The following is an 18,145-nucleotide window of genomic DNA, read 5'->3' as shown; positions in this document are numbered from 1 at the left end:
GGCAGCAAGCGGACCCTCTCACTTCTTCGTTCCCGGTACTGGTGGCCCAGGATGGCCTGTGAGGTTGCCCAACATGTCCGTGCCTGCTCGGTCTGTGCCATGACCAACACTCCACGACAGTTACTGCCCTGTAGGAAACTCAGCCCCCGTTTCATCGGACCGTTTCCCATCCAGAGGCAAATCAACCCCGTCATCTACCAGCTCCAGCTCCCTGCACACTACCGTATTCACCCTATATTTCATGTTTCCCTACTCAAACCTGCCACTAATCCTCCTCTTACTCCCTCCACAGAACCTGGCGGTGCCGAGGTGCCTCCTCCTCCAGAGGTCCAGGAGGACCCTTCGGTCTACTCTGTCCGGGAGATCCTGGATTCTCGGCGGCGAGGGGGCTTGCTTGAGTACCTCGTGGACTGGGAGGGCTACGGCCCCGAGGAACGGTCCTGGGTTCCTCGCAATGACATTCTCGATCCATCTCTACTCTCGGACTATCATCAACAACATCCGGATCGTCCTGCTCCCAGACCTCGCGGCCGCCCTCGCCGTCGTTCCCGGGCATCGGGAGCTGCCCGTGGAGGAGGGGGTACTGTCAGCAACACATCCAGAACGTCAGGTTCCATCACCACGCCCACTCGTTCCCAATCACCCGCCTTCTGATCACCTGCACCTGCCGCTCCTCATCTACGCACCTCCATATATACACAGCACTTTCATCAGAACACTGTCAGATCTACTCGTTAGACACTGGACTCAAACTACTCTCTTCTACCACAGTATTATCTACCAGTCTTCCCGCCGCTCTGTCTGTCTACAAGTTAAGTTTGTTCCTGTTTTAAGTTTGCTTTTGCATTATTTCTTATGATGTGATTTATGTTCTGAATGAAACCTTTCTGTTTTGAGTTTATCCTTTATTATTAAATACTTCTCTAAGTTCATTTACATCTCTCTCTTTCTTCCCTCTGAGCGTGACTATAATAGAGTACCGGCACCTCTCTTCGGCCACTTAAAGCACTGGAAACAATGGAGAGTAGATCAAACTGGTGTCTGTTTCTCATGAACTTATTTCACTTCTCTCACACTCATCACTGAACCTACACAGTTTAAAACCTTACTACTTACAGCAAGGAATGTTTATAATGGTGTAAGAGAATGTTTTTAAATCCTCTCCCTGCAGTTGTCACTGTATGTAATAATAATAATAATAATAATAATAAACTATTTTCTATAGCGCCTTTAAATGTAAATCTCAAAACGCTGAACAAAAACAAATAAAACAATACCCTGCATAAAATAATACAAGCAAAAATTTGAAAAGAAATGCAAATCAAAACTACAACAAATAAAACAATTTATAAAATAAATAATATAAATGTTTAATTAAAAGCTATCCTAAAGAGTTTTAGCTTGCCTTATCTCAATCAGTAAAGAATTCCACAGTTTTGGAGCTAATGCAGAAAAAGCCCTATCGCCCATCAATCTTAAAAGGGTTAATGGACCAGTTTCAGATGAGCGACGGTCACGTGTTGGATCATAAGGAATTAAAAGCTCAGACAAATATTTAGGTGCCAACCCATGCAAAGCCTTGTAAGTAAGCATCAATTTTTTTTTATCAACTTTAAATCAACTTCTCCTTAGAGTTACAAATGACCTGCTCTTATCATCTGATCGTGGTTGTATCTCTCTATTAGTGTTATTGGATCTTAGTGCTGCGTTCGACACTATTGACCACAACATTCTTTAGCATCGACTAGAACACTTTGTTGGCATTAATGGAAGTGCATTAGCATGGTTTAAATCGTACTTATATGACCGCCATCAATTCATAGCAGTGAATGAAGAGATATCATATCGATCACAAGTGCAGTATGGAGTACCTCAAGGCTCAGTACTAGGGCCGCTACTCTTCACACTTTATATGTTACCCTTGAGAGATATCATCAGGAAACATGGTGTTAGCATGGTGTCATGCTGATGATACTCCGCTCTATATTTCTTCGTGGCCCAGCGAAACATAACAATTTGAAAAACTAACGGAATGCATAGACGATATAAAAAACTGGTTGACGAGTAATTTCTTACTGCTAAATTCTGAAAAAAACAGAGGTGTTAATTATAGGACCTAAAAACTCTGTCTAAAATACACTGTCTAAGACTTGATGGCTGCTTTGTCAATTCTTCGTCATCAGTTAGGAACCTAGGTGTGCTATTTAATCGCAATCTTTCCTTAGAAAGCCACGTTTCTAGCATTTGTAAGACTGCATTTTTCCATATAAAAAATATATCTCAGTGTCAAATGCAGAAATGTTAATCCATGCATTTATGACCTCAAGCTTAGATTATTGTAATGCTTTATTGGGTGGTTGTTCTGCACGCTTAGTAAACAAACTACAGCTAGTCCAAAATGCAGCAGCAAGAGTTCTTACTAGAACCAGGAAATATGACCATATTAGCCCGGTCCTGTCAACACTGCACTGGCTCCCTATCAAACATTGTATAGATTTTAAAATATTGCTTATTACTTATAAAGCCCTGAATGGTTTAGCACCTCAGTATTTGAATGAGCTCCTTTTACATTATAACCCTCTACGTCCGCTACGTTCTCAAAACTCAGGCAATTTGATAATACCTAGAATATCAAAATCAACTGCGGGCGGCAGATCCTTTTCCTATTTGGCGCCTAAACTCTGGAATAACCTACCTAACATTGTTCGGGAGGCAGACACACTCTTGCAGTTTAAATCTAGGTTAAAGACCCATCTCTTTAAGCTGGCTTGCACATAACACACTAATATTCTTCTAATATCCAAATCCGTTAAAGGATATTTAGGCTGCATTAATTAGGTAAACTGGAACCGGGAACACTTCCCATAACACCTTATGTACTTGCTACATCATTAGAAGAATGGCATCTACGCTAATATTTGTCTGTTTCTCTTTTGTTCCGAGGTCACCGTGGCCACCAGATCCAGTCTGTGTCCAGATCAGAGGGTCACTGCAGTCACCCGGATCCAGTACGTATCCAGACCAGATGGTGGATCAGCACCTAGAAAGGGCCTCTACATCCCTGAAAGACAGCGGAGACCAGGACAACTAGAGCCCCAGATACAGATCCCCTGTAAAGACCTTGTCTCAGAGGAGCACCAGGACAAGACCACAGGAAACAGATGATTCTTCTGCACAATCTGACTTTGCTGCAGCCTGGAATTGAAATACTGGTTTCGTCTGGTCAGAGGAGAACTGGCCCCCCAACTGAGCCTGGTTTCTCCCAAGGTTTTTTCTCCATTCTGTCACCGATGGAGTTTCGGTTCCTTGCCGCTGTCGCCTCTGGCTTGCTTAGTTGGGGACACTTCATCTACAGTGATATCGTTGACTTGATTGCAAATAAATGCACAGACACTATTTAACTGAACAGAGATGACATCACTGAATTCAATGAAGAACTGCCTTTAACTATCATTTTGCATTATTGACACACTGTTTTCCTAATGAATGTTGTTCAGTTGCTTTGACCCAATGTATTTTGTTTAAAGCACTATATAAATAAAGGTGACTTGACTTGACTTTAAAACTAACAGGGAGCCAATGTGAAGACTCCAAGACCGGAGTATTATGATCTCTCATCCTAGTTCTAGTAAGGATTCTAGCAGCCATAGGGTAGTTTTTGATGCCTCAGGCAACAAGGCATTACTACAATCACAAAATTGTTAATGAACCTCTCAGCAACAGGAAAAGACAGCATTGGATGTAGTCTGGCAATATTCCTAAGATGAAAAAAAAGGAGGTTTGAACAGTGTTTTGAATGTGTGTGGATGAGATCTTGCATCTGGATGTTGGTCACCGATACACACTACTATAAGTGTGTGTGTGTGTGTGTGTGAGAGAGAGAGAGAGAGAGACAGACAGACAGAGAGAGACAGAGAGAGAGAGAGAGTAAGGGAGTGTAAAGGGTGTTTTCTTTCTTTAAACGGACATCCAAACAAAGCTGTCAAGATGAATGATGACTTCTTTCTTATCGCTGGGTTAGTAGTACAGAACTGGCTTGATATTATTGTTCTGCTTTAATGATTAGTGAGGGAAACAGACGGAGGTGTCCCTGTCTCGAACACACAGGTCACAGATCATTCAGCTATACACATAGCAGTCCCACTTCATCACTGCGTCATACTTAAGGATAAATCATTGAGGGTGTTCATCTCTAAATGCAATTGATCAGTTTCTTATTCTCTCTGCCACCATCAGCAGAAAGTAACTTCATAAATATTTTAATGCTCATTTTGTAAGCATGTTCCTCATAAATGCTTCGTGTGTCATGTCGGGCTCAGTCTCTTGCACTGTTTAATATGTTCTGCTCGCTGGTGATGGGAGTAAGTTTGCCCAAAGTGGACTGAAGAGTTGGATCCGTGAGTTAAGAGACGAGGAGAAGAAGGTCAGAATGAAACTCAAGCTCCTGCTTTAAGATGATTACAGAATTAAAATTGCATTATTCTTGTTTATTAATTGAAACAGGAGCCAGAAGAGAACTAAATCATTATACTGTCCACTATGCACTTTTGTAGTATCATGACAAGACTCTGGGTTCTTATATATGGAATTACATTTGTTTCAATAATAATGAACGAAACTTTATAAAACTGAACGTAAATTTTTCAGAAACTATCAAAAATATGCCATTACAAAAGAAGAAAAAAACAATGAAAACGAAAAAAATGAACTCAGTCGCACAATTTTAACATGCTCTTCAAATATGCTTCATTCTTTGTTCATGTTTTTCAAATATTCGTTTTCGCTAATTGTGGATTCTGAATTCATTGCCAAAGATTTCGCTTACGGTTCGCAGTTTTTCATTTGGTGTTTTGACACAAACCTTTCATGGGGGCGGGCTTAACAGGGATCTACTTTGATTGGATAGTGAGCTTTTGATGGACAGGTGCTCTCTGACCGGGAAGTACAGGCGCCACTCAGTGGCGCCAGAGAGTGGCGCGCATATTGGAAAGCTCTCGTGATTGTGATTTGTATTACTAAATATGTAAATAATATTTGACCTTCGATCGTCTCAGTCTGTAAAGATGAGCTCTTGTCCTTCAAGGCAGCCTGAAGTAAGCTTGTGTTACTGAATGACAATAATTACCAGCAACAAACTGTTGCACACTGTAAGATTGGTTACTTCAGTAACACAAGCTTACTTCAAGCTGCCTGAAGGACAAGCGGAGGAGGAAGATGATGCCGCTCCGTATCTCCTGAGAGCTCATCTTTACTGAGACGATCGAAGGCCAAATATTATTTATATATTTAGTTACACAAGGCATGACGTATTGATACAAATCACCACGAGAGCTTTTTATTATTTTTTTAATTAATACAGAGAACAAAAACATACAAAGGTATAAACATACATCACATAATATCCACCACAAAAAAAACATAAAGAATAAAAAGGGACAAAATCTAAACAAAATTAAACAAGGAGATCAAAAGCAGAGCAAATCGAACAGTCCTTATAACTTTCTTATTAGACACTGAGATTACATTCATATAGTTTTCCATTTCTTTTAGGAAAACAGAGAAGACAGAGAATTTGCATTTGTGAATGTGAAATTTGTTTAGGACATTTTTTAAATTAATAACAAAACTGTTATTTTCGTTTGTGGGGTCAAAGTCATAATGCCCAAATATAATGTTTTTCATATGTACTGAGAAGCCTGGCAAAATCTTACACTTGACAAAAACACCAATATCATCCCAAAGTTTCTGAGTGTAGTGACATGACCAAAATAAGTGTACAGTTTCTTCAGAACTCGAACAAAAAGAGCATGTAAGATCAATGTCATATTTAAATCATTGTATACACTTTACTTTATAGGGTAGAACCTGTGTATGAGCTTAAAATTAATGTCTTTCACTTGGTCTGTGAAAAAGAATTTTTTGCGGTAGAGACCAGATTTAATCACTGCGAGAGCTTTCCAATATGCGCGCCACTCTCTGGCGCCACTGGGTGGCGTCTGTACTTCCCGGTCAGAGAGCACCTGTCCATCCAAAGCTCACTATCCAATCAGAGTAGATCCCTGTTAAGCCCGCCCCCACGAGAGGTTTGTGTCAAAACACCAAACGAAAAACTGCGAACCGTAAGCGAAATCTTTGGCAATGAATTCAGAATCCATGATTAGCGAAAATGAATCTTTGAAAAACATGAACAAAGAATGAAGCATATTTGAAGAGCATGTTAAATTTGTGCGACTGAGTTCGTTTTTTTCATTTTCATAGTGTTTTTCTTCTTTTGTAATGGCATATTTTTGATAGTTTCTGAAAAAGTTACGTTCAGTTTTATAAAGTTTCGTTCAGTATTATTGAAACAAATGTAATTCCATACTTACACAGAGACTCAACACAAAATATTATGTGTATAATGATTGGACACGGGCCATGTACAGCACAAGATACATAACATATTTTTTCCATGTTTTATGGGTTCATTCTAATAATGCTTTTTCTAATGTACAAACTGCATTTGCTATCCTCTATGCCTAAATCTAGAAAGAAAAAAAACGAAACATGTAACAAAAAAACAAAAAAAAAAACATGTATTTTAGATTTCAAATCGCTTTATTCTGTGATCTATCAGGTTTTGTTTTCTCTCTCTCTCTCTCTCTCAGGGGGAAAATTTACAGGTATTCCTTTCCTTGTGGGGACATTTGGAGCCCATAATGTAGAGAACACCAGGTGTGCACACACACACACACACACACACACACACACACACACACATACACACACACACACACACAGTTTGAGAGCACCCATGTCAAACCATCTAACTTACCAAAATAATATATGATTAATTTCAACAAAATATTATCATTTCTAATTTAAAAAGTAAAAAGTACAAATTGCATAAGTTAGTGACACAAAATGGCATAATAAGTGAACCATAATAATCTTTCAAAATAATTTTGGATTTGAACAGAAGTTTTTGTTTGTTACATGGGTCTGTTTCTTCTGAAAGCTCCTTCATGTGTGTCAGAACCACAAACACAGCAATTGCAGACAAACCACAGACACCTCGAGCGTCCCACGAAGCAGAGAAACAGCGAATGAAAAGACAGTGTTACCTGTGAACAAGCAGCCAATCAGACACAGCGTGATGGAGGAGGACAGGTGCCTCATGGTCCACAGTCGACACCAGCCGCTTAGTCCACATCCACAGAGAAGATCTTCTGACGGTCTGTCAGAAAAACCAGTCCACACACATCCCTCGATTCGGACACAAATGAACTCTCCCTTTCTTTTCCTCCCAGTGTCCCCACCCTCTCGTCTGCCGTCCAGAAACAGGGAGTTGAAGTTCCTTTTTCCTGTTTCCTCTCTCTGTGCTGCGAGGATGGGAAAGGCCGCAGCTCAAACAATCACATGTCATTAACTGCGGCTCCTGAAGGGAGGCTCCCGCTTTGAGACGAGAGAGATATTCCACAGCAGCCTTCCTGAGAGGATCAATCAATCCTCTTAATCAGACAGTGTTTCTGACCGCAACAAGAGCGCATATCTGTTTTACTGAGATTTTATAAACATATGAATGACTGATTAAATTGAGCGTTCATTAACAGACTCCGAGGCCTTGGGCTGCATCAGAACAGGCTGGAGGTCTTCAGCAGCAGAAGCGTGTTGACCACGAAAACCTTCTTATAGTATGTGTTTGGGTTTCTACTATCACGCTGTAGAAGAAATGAGAACGAGGACTGGACAGACAGCACATAACTTAGAATCTTATTTTAAACACACTGCACTGGTGAGAACAAGTATCATAAAACACAAATAATTCACAGATTTGGCCAACAGTCAAGTGAAGTTTGCAAACATTGAGATGAAGTGATGAACTCTGGAAGGCAGAAGAGGAAGGACAACAGGTCATTTACTGGTTTCTAGGAAATCAACAAACACACTGCAGGTGTATCTTCCAGAGTTAGCTAATGTAAATGAAGGTTCATGTTTCTCTTGTCTGGTTTTGTATTGTTCTGTCAGTAATGCAGGGTAACAACCTGTGATTGGTAACTTCTTTAGTGGCTAGTCTTAAAAAGTAAAAAATCTGAAAATTACAGTACCATGAAAAGTTCTGGGGATGTTTTCAAAAACAATTTCTATGTATAGTTATTAATTTGTTAACTTAAGTCAATCATTTGGTTTTTCCAGCCATTGCTATCTAGAATAGTTTTGTCCAGTGTATCCTACCGTACGTGTGTGCGCAGATGGTTTGTTCTAAAATCTCTGAGGAACCCGTTCTTCTGTGGAACGGTTCCTGTAATCCCAGACTGACTGCATCTAAAGTGTCTGGCACTCAGATATTACTTTTTCAGTATTACTATTCTTCTCCAAAAATAATCATTACAAAGTCAAGAGTTTGTTTTATTCAGAACTAAAACAATGATAGACTTATTTCAGCTCCGGCCTCTTACCCACATGTGGAAGGAAAAATATTCTCACAGCCCTTTGACTGTAGGCAGGAACAGCTTAAGGAACGAATGTTTAGACAGAGCTTAGTTTCTTCCTTTGTGTGTGTGTGTGTGTGTGTGTCACAGCTAAAGCTCATTACTCTTTTAGTTTTAGGTATGCAGATCACACACAACCATCGCATCAGTGTCTACTGGTGAGCAGCATCTGTTCAGTGGTTAGAAACTAGAAGATGACCTGAAGCACAGAGGAAATGATGAAGGAGGATTCTTCAGGATCTATGATGAGGTCAGTCGCTGAAGCAGGGTGGACTTCCTCTCTGTGTCCGCACACCCAGAACGGGCTCAGAGCCAGACCTGGACAGAGACGACTGTACACTCACTCATCAGTGCATCTGCCTGCACTAACTACTGTCAGAACCAACTACACAGTCTCTGTATCAAACCCTTTCAGTCAATGTGATTTATTCATACTTCAAATCCCACAAATTAATAACTTATGTAAAAACTCAATGGGGTCAGTTATATTTTCTATTTCCGTATGCATTTGTTTGAGAAACATTCACAGTTACAGCATCTCTCACCTCCTTGGAAAAACATGCAACAGACTAAACTAAATCACATTCAAATTAGACCAAATGTTTCCTGTAACCTCCTGCACAGAGCAGCATTGTGATTAAAACTACTTTATTTGGTATCACATGGAGCGAAGATGAAAACAAAATGCCATCAAATCTTTTCTGAAGACAGTCAGAAATTTCAGAGCTACATTCATATATTAATTTGCATAATTCCCTTAGAACTCTTTTAAAACCTTCCGACTTTTCCTCCATTTTCACACATAACGAAACTACTATGTGTTACTTAAAACTGTTCTGTATTTATCTTCAGTTATTTACGGTTATAATGATAATTAAAATATGTAAGGGTAATACTGCTGACCAGCACATAGGTCTGTCCACACACGCACAGGTTTACATGTTTTATGGGTTCATTCTATCAGGTGTAATAGTTTTTCTACTGTCCAAACTGCATTTTCTATCCTCTCACCCTACTTCTACACCTACCCCTCAAACAAAACTACAGGCATATTTAGATATTCAGAAAACATGAATTCATTCTGTATTATTTATACGCTTGTTTCCTCATGGAGACCAAAACATAAATGTCCCCGCAAGGTCAAAATGTATTGGTATTACTCTTGTGGGGACATGTGGTCCTCATCCCATAGTGAATACCAGTATACTAACTCACTCACACAAGCACACTTGATACATTTTTTTATTGGGGATTTTCCATTGACTTCTACAGAAGTCAGTCAACAGAACATATTTCCATCTTCCTGCTGTTAATCTAAGATTCCTGTCTTCACAGTTACAGTAAATGCCTCACCTATCAAAGCTCAGCTTTCCCTCTAAAAAGTGATGCTTCACTTACAGTAACAAGATTAATAGAATCAGCCTTTTAATGTGAAAAAAAAACCTAACATGAATTCCACACCAGTGTAATTATTAGCTGTGTTACTGACACTAATGACATGACTCGAATCTGACCGATAACATGACTGTGATACATCTGAGATTACCAAATATGGATCATATTCTAGAATACAATCACTCAAAGTAAAACGCTGATCAGAGCTCATCTTGAACAGGAAGTGAGTTTGTGAGCTGCTGCAGACAGGAAGTGCTCCCCCTCCTCAGTTTCTCTGCAGGGTATCTACCAGTATCTTATTGTACTCTAGCAGTTGTTTGTTGACGTTCTTCATCACTGGGCGGTAATCGCTCTCTACACCTTTGGAGGCGATGACTGCACAATAGAGTTAAGGAGGGTTAGACATCCACTGTACTGTATGTACACTCCTCACAAAGACCCACACGTGATACAAGGATACATTCTTTCATCACAAAGTTATTCTGCTCAAGATGTTGCCACTTCCTCTCCATGTTGGTCAGCTGGAAAAAGGAAACAGACAGCAAGGTATCAAATCACACAACAAAACACCTGAAAAACTTAACATGACACCAAAAAGCGTCTAGCTCTATTTTGCTCATCCAAGTGCACACACACAGCAGTGAACACACACACACACACCGTGAACACACACCCGGAGCAGTGAACACACACACACACACACACCCGGAGCAGTGAACACACACACACACACACACCCGGAGCAGTGAACACACACACACACACACACACCCAGAGCAGTGAACACACACACACACACACACCCGGAGCAGTGAACACACATACACACACACCCGGAGCAGTGAACACACACACACACACACACACACACCCGGAGCAGTGAACACACACACACACCCAGAGCAGTGAACACACACACACACACCCGGAGCAGTGAACACACACACACACACCCGGAGCAGTGAACACACACACACAGACACAGACACACACACACACACACCCGGAGCAGTGAACACACACACACACCCAGAGCAGTGAACACACACACACACCCGGAGCAGTGAACACACACACACACAGACACAGACACAGACACACACACACACACACACACACACACACACACCCACACCCGGAGCAGTGAACACACACACACACACCCGGAGCAGTGAACACACACACACAGACACACACACACAGACACACACACACACACACACACACACACACACACACCCGGAGCAGTGAACACACACACACAGACACACACACACAGACACACACACACACACATACACACACCCGGAGCAGTGAACACACACACACACACACACACACACACACACACACCCGGAGCAGTGAACACACACACACACACACCCGGAGCAGTGAACACACACACACACACCCGGAGCAGTGAACACACACACACACACTCACACACACACACACACAGACACACACACACACACACACACACACACACCCGGAGCAGTGAACACACACACACACACACACACACACACACACACACACACAGACACACACACACACACAGACACACACACACACACACAGACACACACACACACACACACCCGGAGCAGTGGGCAGCTATAGATTATATTAGTAAAAACAATATTTTATATGATTTGCAGTCTGGTTTTAGGCACTTACATTCAACTGAGACTTGTATATTATATATGACTGATAAAATAAGGAAAGCGGTTGACAATGGTAAATTTTGTGGAATGGTTATGTTGGACCTACAGAAAGCATTAGATACTGTAGACCACACAATTTTACTGTACAAGTTAAAGGCAGTTGGTTTTGATAAGAATTCTCCTGTGTGGGTTCAGTCCTACCTTGATGATAGATGCCAGAGACATTAAGGGTATTTTGTCTAGTCCTTTATTTATTAAATGTGGAGTTCCTCAAGGGAGTATTTTAGGTCCCTTGTTTTTTCTTTTATATATAAATGATCTTAAAGCAGCATGCTCAGAGGAACTTACTCTGTACGCAGATGATGCAGCAGTTTTAATATCTCATCAGGATAAGGGGGTCATAGAAGAAAAGATGACTTTGCAGCTACAGGTGACGTCTAAATGGTTTTTAGATAATAAACTATCCCTACATGCAGGAAAGACTGAGGCCATTCTTTTTGCATCTAAAATGAAATTAAATAAGGATGATAACTTTTTGATTAAGATAAATGGTAAGGCCTTAGAGGTAAAAGCTGTAGTAAACTATTTGGGTTGTTTAATAGATAATAAATTAACGGGTGATTTTATGGCTAAAAAGGCATTTATAAAAAATATGTGGTAAAATTAAGTTTTTAGCGAGGCAAGCCGGTTTATTAGACATTCACTCTTTAAAATTATTAGCAGGTGCCATGATTCAACCTCATTTTGATTATGCTTCCTCCTTTTGGTATGGTAGTTGTTCCCAAGTTATGAAGAATAAATTGCAAAAGGCTCAAAAGAAATTAGTTCGGATAATTTTAAAAGTACATTCTAGAGTGCATTTACGTAGTGAAAGTTTTAAGGAGTTGGGGATATTGACTGAGGAAAAAGTTTGAATTAAATTTTTTTTTTTTAATTAGCATGTTTTGCTTTGGTACCGAGAACCGTGAAGTTTCACTGGTATCGGTACCGAATACTGAAATTTTGGTACGGTGACAACACTAGTACTGTGTAGCCAAAATATGTCTTGGATGGTATTTTAAGACATGCAGGTCAATCACAGATCTCAAATCACATTGATGTCACTGAATTTCCAGAATTGTTATGTCTCCACAAAGATCTCATACAGTGATGAACTCGCTCAGACCTTGTGCTTGCCCTGAATTCATTAGAAGACGAAACGGTTGATGAAAATATATTGACTGAAATATATTTCACTCCCTTTGAGAATTGAACCGGTCTGTTTAATGACAAAGTTTTCAATCAGTCCTTTGTGATGGGATTGTCCCGTTTAAAGATGAGATAAGGTCAACTTGTTTGCGTTCACAGAATATTTTAGTCTCCAGAAGCACTGGAACAAGCCGTTTCTTGAGTGCATGTAAACCTTGTGACTGAGAGAAAGGGTTCATCTATTCCCCAGCAGATCACATCTAGAACCGTTCAGACGAGGCAGATCTAGAGTCAGCATGGGCATTATGGGATGTACACAGCGAAATCATGATCATTCTCTGTCTTTATCAACACAATGCGATGTCTGGATAGATGCATTTCCTCTGTTAAACAGAAACCGTGCAATCTCAGCTAACACAGAAACACATCTGAAGCTGAATGGAGTGTGTATGCAGACATGAGTGCGTCTCTCACCTCCACATGGGTCTCGTTCTCTTGTAACTGGTTCTTAAGAGACTCATACTCCTTGTTCATGTTGTGTATCATCTTCTTTTGTGTGTCCTTCCTCTGAGTGAGTGTTCGTCGATCCTCCTGCAGTCTCTGAAGGGACAAACACCAGAGTGACTATCACTAGAGGAGTGACTAATGGAACACCACATCGATATTAAATTATGGTACATGTCCATTATTATAGGGGTTCATATAAATTTATGGATTGGGCTACAGTAAAAAAAAACAAACATTGTTATTATGTTTTATTGATCGTTGTCATTATTCTCTAGTTTGTACATTTTATGAGTTGGGTTTCAGCAGTGTTTAGTACAAATTATGGATGAACTGAGTGACTGTCAGACATCTAAAAAGGGTAAATCATGGAAGCCTGTTTGCCAGGAGCCCAATACTGTGGTGTTCATGATTATGACTGCAGACACAAAGAAGAGAAAAGTGGAAGAAAACCTAAAGCTAATGACAAATACCAATGGACACTAAGAATCATTGTGTCTGAACAACAGAGAAATACTGCAGAACAGAGACAGAAAAACTCAGTATTCACACTAAAGACTTCACAAAGTCAGCACCCATGAAAGAGCTGAAACCGCTACAACTTTAATCAGACACCAATGCTACAACGTGAGAAAAAGATGGTGCCATGATCATGAAACCTGAACTGTTGGAGCACCCAGATGAACTTCAACATCTGCCAGACCAATCGCCTGACAGAATAAGATCAGAGCAGAGAGAGGAAAGTGAGAAGCAGATTCCCGCTGAAACACTGATGGTATGATCTCAAAGACATACATCATCAGTCCAGAATAGCATAATTTACATCTCACCGCTTCAGATGGCTACGCTGAAGGTTAAGTCATGTTTTAAGTCTAGCTTGTTTTAATCTTCTTGCGGAAATTTCTTGCGGAAATCGATAATTCAGAGTGAACAGAAATCATTATTAAAGGGGTAATACAATGCAATTTCAAGTTTTCCTTTCTTTTTGGAGAGTTACAAGCTGTTAATAGATAAGATCTAGACTAAAGTCTCAAACCCAAAGAGATAGCCTTTTAGTGGTGCACGCCCCGGTAAAACAGCTCGTTTAAACACGCCCCACATCTCTACATCACTGTGTGGGAAGATTTGCATAACTCCGCCCAGATGTTCACGCAAAGAAAGAAGGCGTGACATTTATTGTCGCTGTTCCCGCCGGCGTCATGACGTAGAGGCACTGTTTCATTGTGAAAGTGAAACTACTTTGTTTGGTCTTCCAAAGGAGGACATGACTAGATATCTGTGATTAAGTTGTATTTCAACACTGTTCCAGATCAGTTCAAGCCTAATATTCAGATGTGTGCAGCACATTATACCAGGGTACCCCCAGGATCCTCCAAATGAAATTCAAGGCTTTTTAAGACCTTTTTAATACCATTTTAAATGAAATTCAATGCCAACTTTGTACCCATTCTGACAGAAGTATGAGGGGAAAATGTCAAATCTGTATAAATTTTGAACCCTAGAAAATAATTATGTACAAGTAGGCTACTTGAATTAAATAAAACATTTTATTTAAATTATCAGTTATATTTAATACATACGCAACAGCGTAAGACATTTGATTTGTAATAAACAAATAGATTTGAACTTGGTGTTGAACACTACAGCCTTCGCAGCTCTGCTGCCTTGGTTGCAATTTTTTCGCCCAGGCTCTCAAGTTCTGTCAACTTCTGCTTGTAGCTTCTTCTCAACGCGTTTGACTTGGCAATTAGCTCTGCCATTTTGCTGCCTTGTTTGCCCTCAGCCTCCTCTGCCATCTTGTCTGCATCCCTCCTCAGATGCTCCGCAACTTCCTGGATGGTCTGTCTTGTCTTTTTTAGCTGCTCCAACTCCTCTTCAATCATTATTCTTCTTTGACTATGTGCTTGAGAATCTTTTTTCTTTCGTTCACTTTCAAGGTGCATCCTGTACCTCACCCTTGCTGATGTGACTGAAGACAGGAGCTCTGGTGTGAGGGGCACCTTGGTAACACCCCCATGCATAGACACGTAATCGCACACAACTCTTTGTGCAATGACAGTGTCCTCTTGGATATTACAAGTTTCTACTTGTTTATTGATGGAGAAGCCCCTCTCCACCGTAGCCTGCCCATGGGAGAGGAGCAGAAGGTTTCTGATGAAAGCCCAGAGCTGTGGGTAGGGCTGACTTATATAAGGATGTAGAAACACATCCAGCCTTTTCTCGAGGGGCTTGAAAGACAGGAAGTTCTCATTCCTCACCTCCAGGGACAACAATTGTGAAAATTGCTGAATGATCAGATCACCTAAAGAAAGAGAGAAAGAAAAAGCACTCGCATCAAATGTACACGTGTTTCTTTTGCAAATTGTATGCCTAACGTCAGGACTTAATCTTATGTACCTGTAGCAACCCCATCTAACTGCTTGTCTTGAAGAAACCTTTTGACTAGACACTTCATCTGGCCCTGACACAATTCTGGATTTGAATACATCACAGCTGGGTTAAGACAAGTCATTTGCCTTACAGTTGGGAATTTCAAAGGGCTCTTCTCTTGAATCTTCTTCACAATTTTGGACAGACCCTCCATGCATTCCTTTCTGAACTGGAGGACAGAAAGCTCCTCAGTGGATCTACTCTGCTGCTGACGTTCCTAAGAATGAATGGGGACTAAATTAAGTAAATAGCTTCCTCTCCCTCCTCTTTCCTTCTATCCAGTGAGGGGCTGAGTAGACGGGTCTAACAACAGGGACACCAGGAGCAGTCTGGTCACACATTATGTATTTCCTAAATACCTTTATTGCAGCCTCAGCTCCAATGCCAATATCAACAGCTCTTAGATGAACCCTGGACTGCATGTCACTAACATCAAGCCGGACCAAATGCTGAGGTGTGGCATCATTGAGAAGTTCTTGTTTGATGAATCGCCTCAGCAAACTCTATGAAAAGACAAAAATATACATATTTGAGAATACAAAATATTTTACAATACAAAATAAGCACTCTGACTTTACAATGTTTCTTTTCTTCAGTATTATTAAATGAGCCTAATTTATCTGACTATTCAAAATATTTGCATTTTCAATTCATTCAGTCTTAGCTGTAGTCTTAGCGTAACTGTGAACGAGAGGAGATTTTAAAATCACTATGACAATAAAATGAGAAGATTCACCTCACCTTCAGCAGTTCAGCCAAGTCATTACCAATGAAAGGCAGCATAGGCTCATCAGTCTGGTATCTGGTAAGGAAAGGTGTTACACTTCGACACACTGCCATGAAAAAGTGAAGCTTTGCCAGAATGAGAGGGTCTTTGGTTGCCGCCGCAATGGTATCATAGGAGGACGTCCCAGGGTTAGGAAGCTTTTTGGTGCTAACAGCCTCAACATACTTCATCATGTCTGGCCAGATGACAAGGGCCCTCTCCGCCACAGGGAGGTTCTCGACCCAGCGATGACCACAAAAAGGCAAAGCGAAGATTTTGGACTTTGTGAGATTACAGAAATCCTCCCTTCTTGCTGGCACATTGTGAAAAATTGTATGCAGAGCTCTTAGGAACTTCTCCATATGCCAGTCAGTGAATCCACATTTGACGGCATTATGGAGAGTATGCAGGCCACAACTCCCCACCACTGCCAGCTGAGCACCCCCAAAATGCTCTGCATGCTCCTGCTGCAGCATCTCAAAAAAACGCCAATTAACATTGGGTCCATCCATAGACACAGAGACCATTTTCCTCAAGTCAAGGTCACATACACACTCCTAAAAGACATGAAAAGCAAATTTTAAACAAAGACATTATATAGCCTACATAATAGCTAGTGTGATGGAGGTTGGGGCCTCAGGGTTAAAGGGTTCTGTCTGAGTGGTGAGATACAGGTTCAGACATGCAAACTCACAACTGGTGAAAATGGTGACATGTTTACGAAGTAATTTGTTGTATGGGGGTCTGGGGAATTATCCCCCATGAGACAATTTTTATAATTTAAACATGTAAATGAAGCATTCTGGTGCATTCTGACAAGAAAACATTTTGCTTTTGAAGCAATATTCTCATCAGACTTTACATACTTAAATCTGCATAATTGTGATTTTTACACCAGGGCGTTATTTACTTTTATAAGGACAGTTTTTAAACCTTACTTTAAATATGCACTCTCTTTCCTGTTAAATTCTTACATTTGATCAAATTCAGTTTTAATAATAAGGCTGCCGTTATCAATCAAACTAAGTCATTTACACTGCAAAATTGCAACTGTAATAATTTTATGAGATAGATGTTTAAACAAATAATATAAAAAAAACAATGATGCCTTTAAACAATAAACCAATAGGTGGCAGCAAGTGACCGTCTTAATAAATGAATCATTGTAAGTGACTACATATTAGCTAGGCTACTTGTTTATTAAACTATACATTCAATGTAACATTTGCAATCGTGATATTATAGAACAGCTCACTTGGTCGTGTTATGTTACTTTACTATATCATATATTATTTATAAATAAAAAAAACTCAACATTTTTAAAATTCAGAATAAAAACTTACTTTGAAATGTTTGAGCAGGTCCACCGCCGTTGCATGACCCATGAACTGCGAGCCGAAGTATCGTGACTGAACGTGGTCGTCCACCCAGTAGCGAATATGAAGGTCCAACTGCTTACTTTTCGTCATCTTATTGAGACTCTCGTCAAACATGATCACAAACCCGTTGGACATATTGACATGGTCAGTCAGTTCTTTCGTTATAAAGGGAGCTAATCCGAATTTAGTAATATATGCTGTTTTGTTGCTTCCACACGAGAATGTAGCTGCAACCTCGGAGTCAGGAAACATGATTTTAAAAATCTCTGTAACGTTTTCATTTGAAGTGTAAGAGTGGTGCTCAGAGACTGTTTTAAGGACCCACATCACCTCTGCCCGCAGAGT

General features: G+C 40.4%; 3 protein-coding genes across 3 annotated transcripts in view; all 3 read right to left on the bottom strand.

The window, feature by feature from the left end:
* The window catches only part of tek (TEK tyrosine kinase, endothelial), a 30,163-nt gene extending 22,890 nt beyond the window's left edge, over positions 1–7,273 (bottom strand). Inside the window, exon 1 of the mRNA XM_059549307.1 lies at positions 7,104–7,273. Coding sequence (XP_059405290.1) covers positions 7,104–7,158 — 55 coding nt within the window. The 5' untranslated portion in view covers positions 7,159–7,273. The remainder of the gene's footprint in view (positions 1–7,103) is intronic.
* Positions 7,274–9,700: 2,427 nt separating this feature from the next.
* The window catches only part of ift74 (intraflagellar transport 74), a 25,952-nt gene continuing 17,507 nt past the window's right edge, over positions 9,701–18,145 (bottom strand). Inside the window, exons 17-19 of the mRNA XM_059549306.1 lie at positions 13,196–13,321; positions 10,327–10,387; positions 9,701–10,241 (exon numbers count right to left, since the gene is read on the bottom strand). Of these exons, the coding sequence (XP_059405289.1) occupies positions 10,132–10,241; positions 10,327–10,387; positions 13,196–13,321 (297 nt within the window). The 3' untranslated portion in view covers positions 9,701–10,131. The remainder of the gene's footprint in view (positions 10,242–10,326; positions 10,388–13,195; positions 13,322–18,145) is intronic.
* LOC132140536 (uncharacterized) overlaps positions 14,866–18,145 on the bottom strand; it is a 3,535-nt gene continuing 255 nt past the window's right edge. The window contains exons 1-5 of the mRNA XM_059549305.1: positions 17,765–18,145; positions 16,397–16,978; positions 16,015–16,158; positions 15,623–15,872; positions 14,866–15,527 (exon numbers count right to left, since the gene is read on the bottom strand). The exon at positions 17,765–18,145 is cut by the window's right edge and continues 255 nt beyond it. Coding sequence (XP_059405288.1) covers positions 14,866–15,527; positions 15,623–15,872; positions 16,015–16,158; positions 16,397–16,978; positions 17,765–18,145 — 2,019 coding nt within the window. The remainder of the gene's footprint in view (positions 15,528–15,622; positions 15,873–16,014; positions 16,159–16,396; positions 16,979–17,764) is intronic.

This window comes from Carassius carassius, chromosome 5, assembly GCF_963082965.1.
Source record: "Carassius carassius chromosome 5, fCarCar2.1, whole genome shotgun sequence".
Taxonomy (NCBI): Eukaryota; Metazoa; Chordata; class Actinopteri; order Cypriniformes; family Cyprinidae; genus Carassius; species Carassius carassius.
This window is presented reverse-complemented; position numbering and strand designations above follow the sequence as displayed.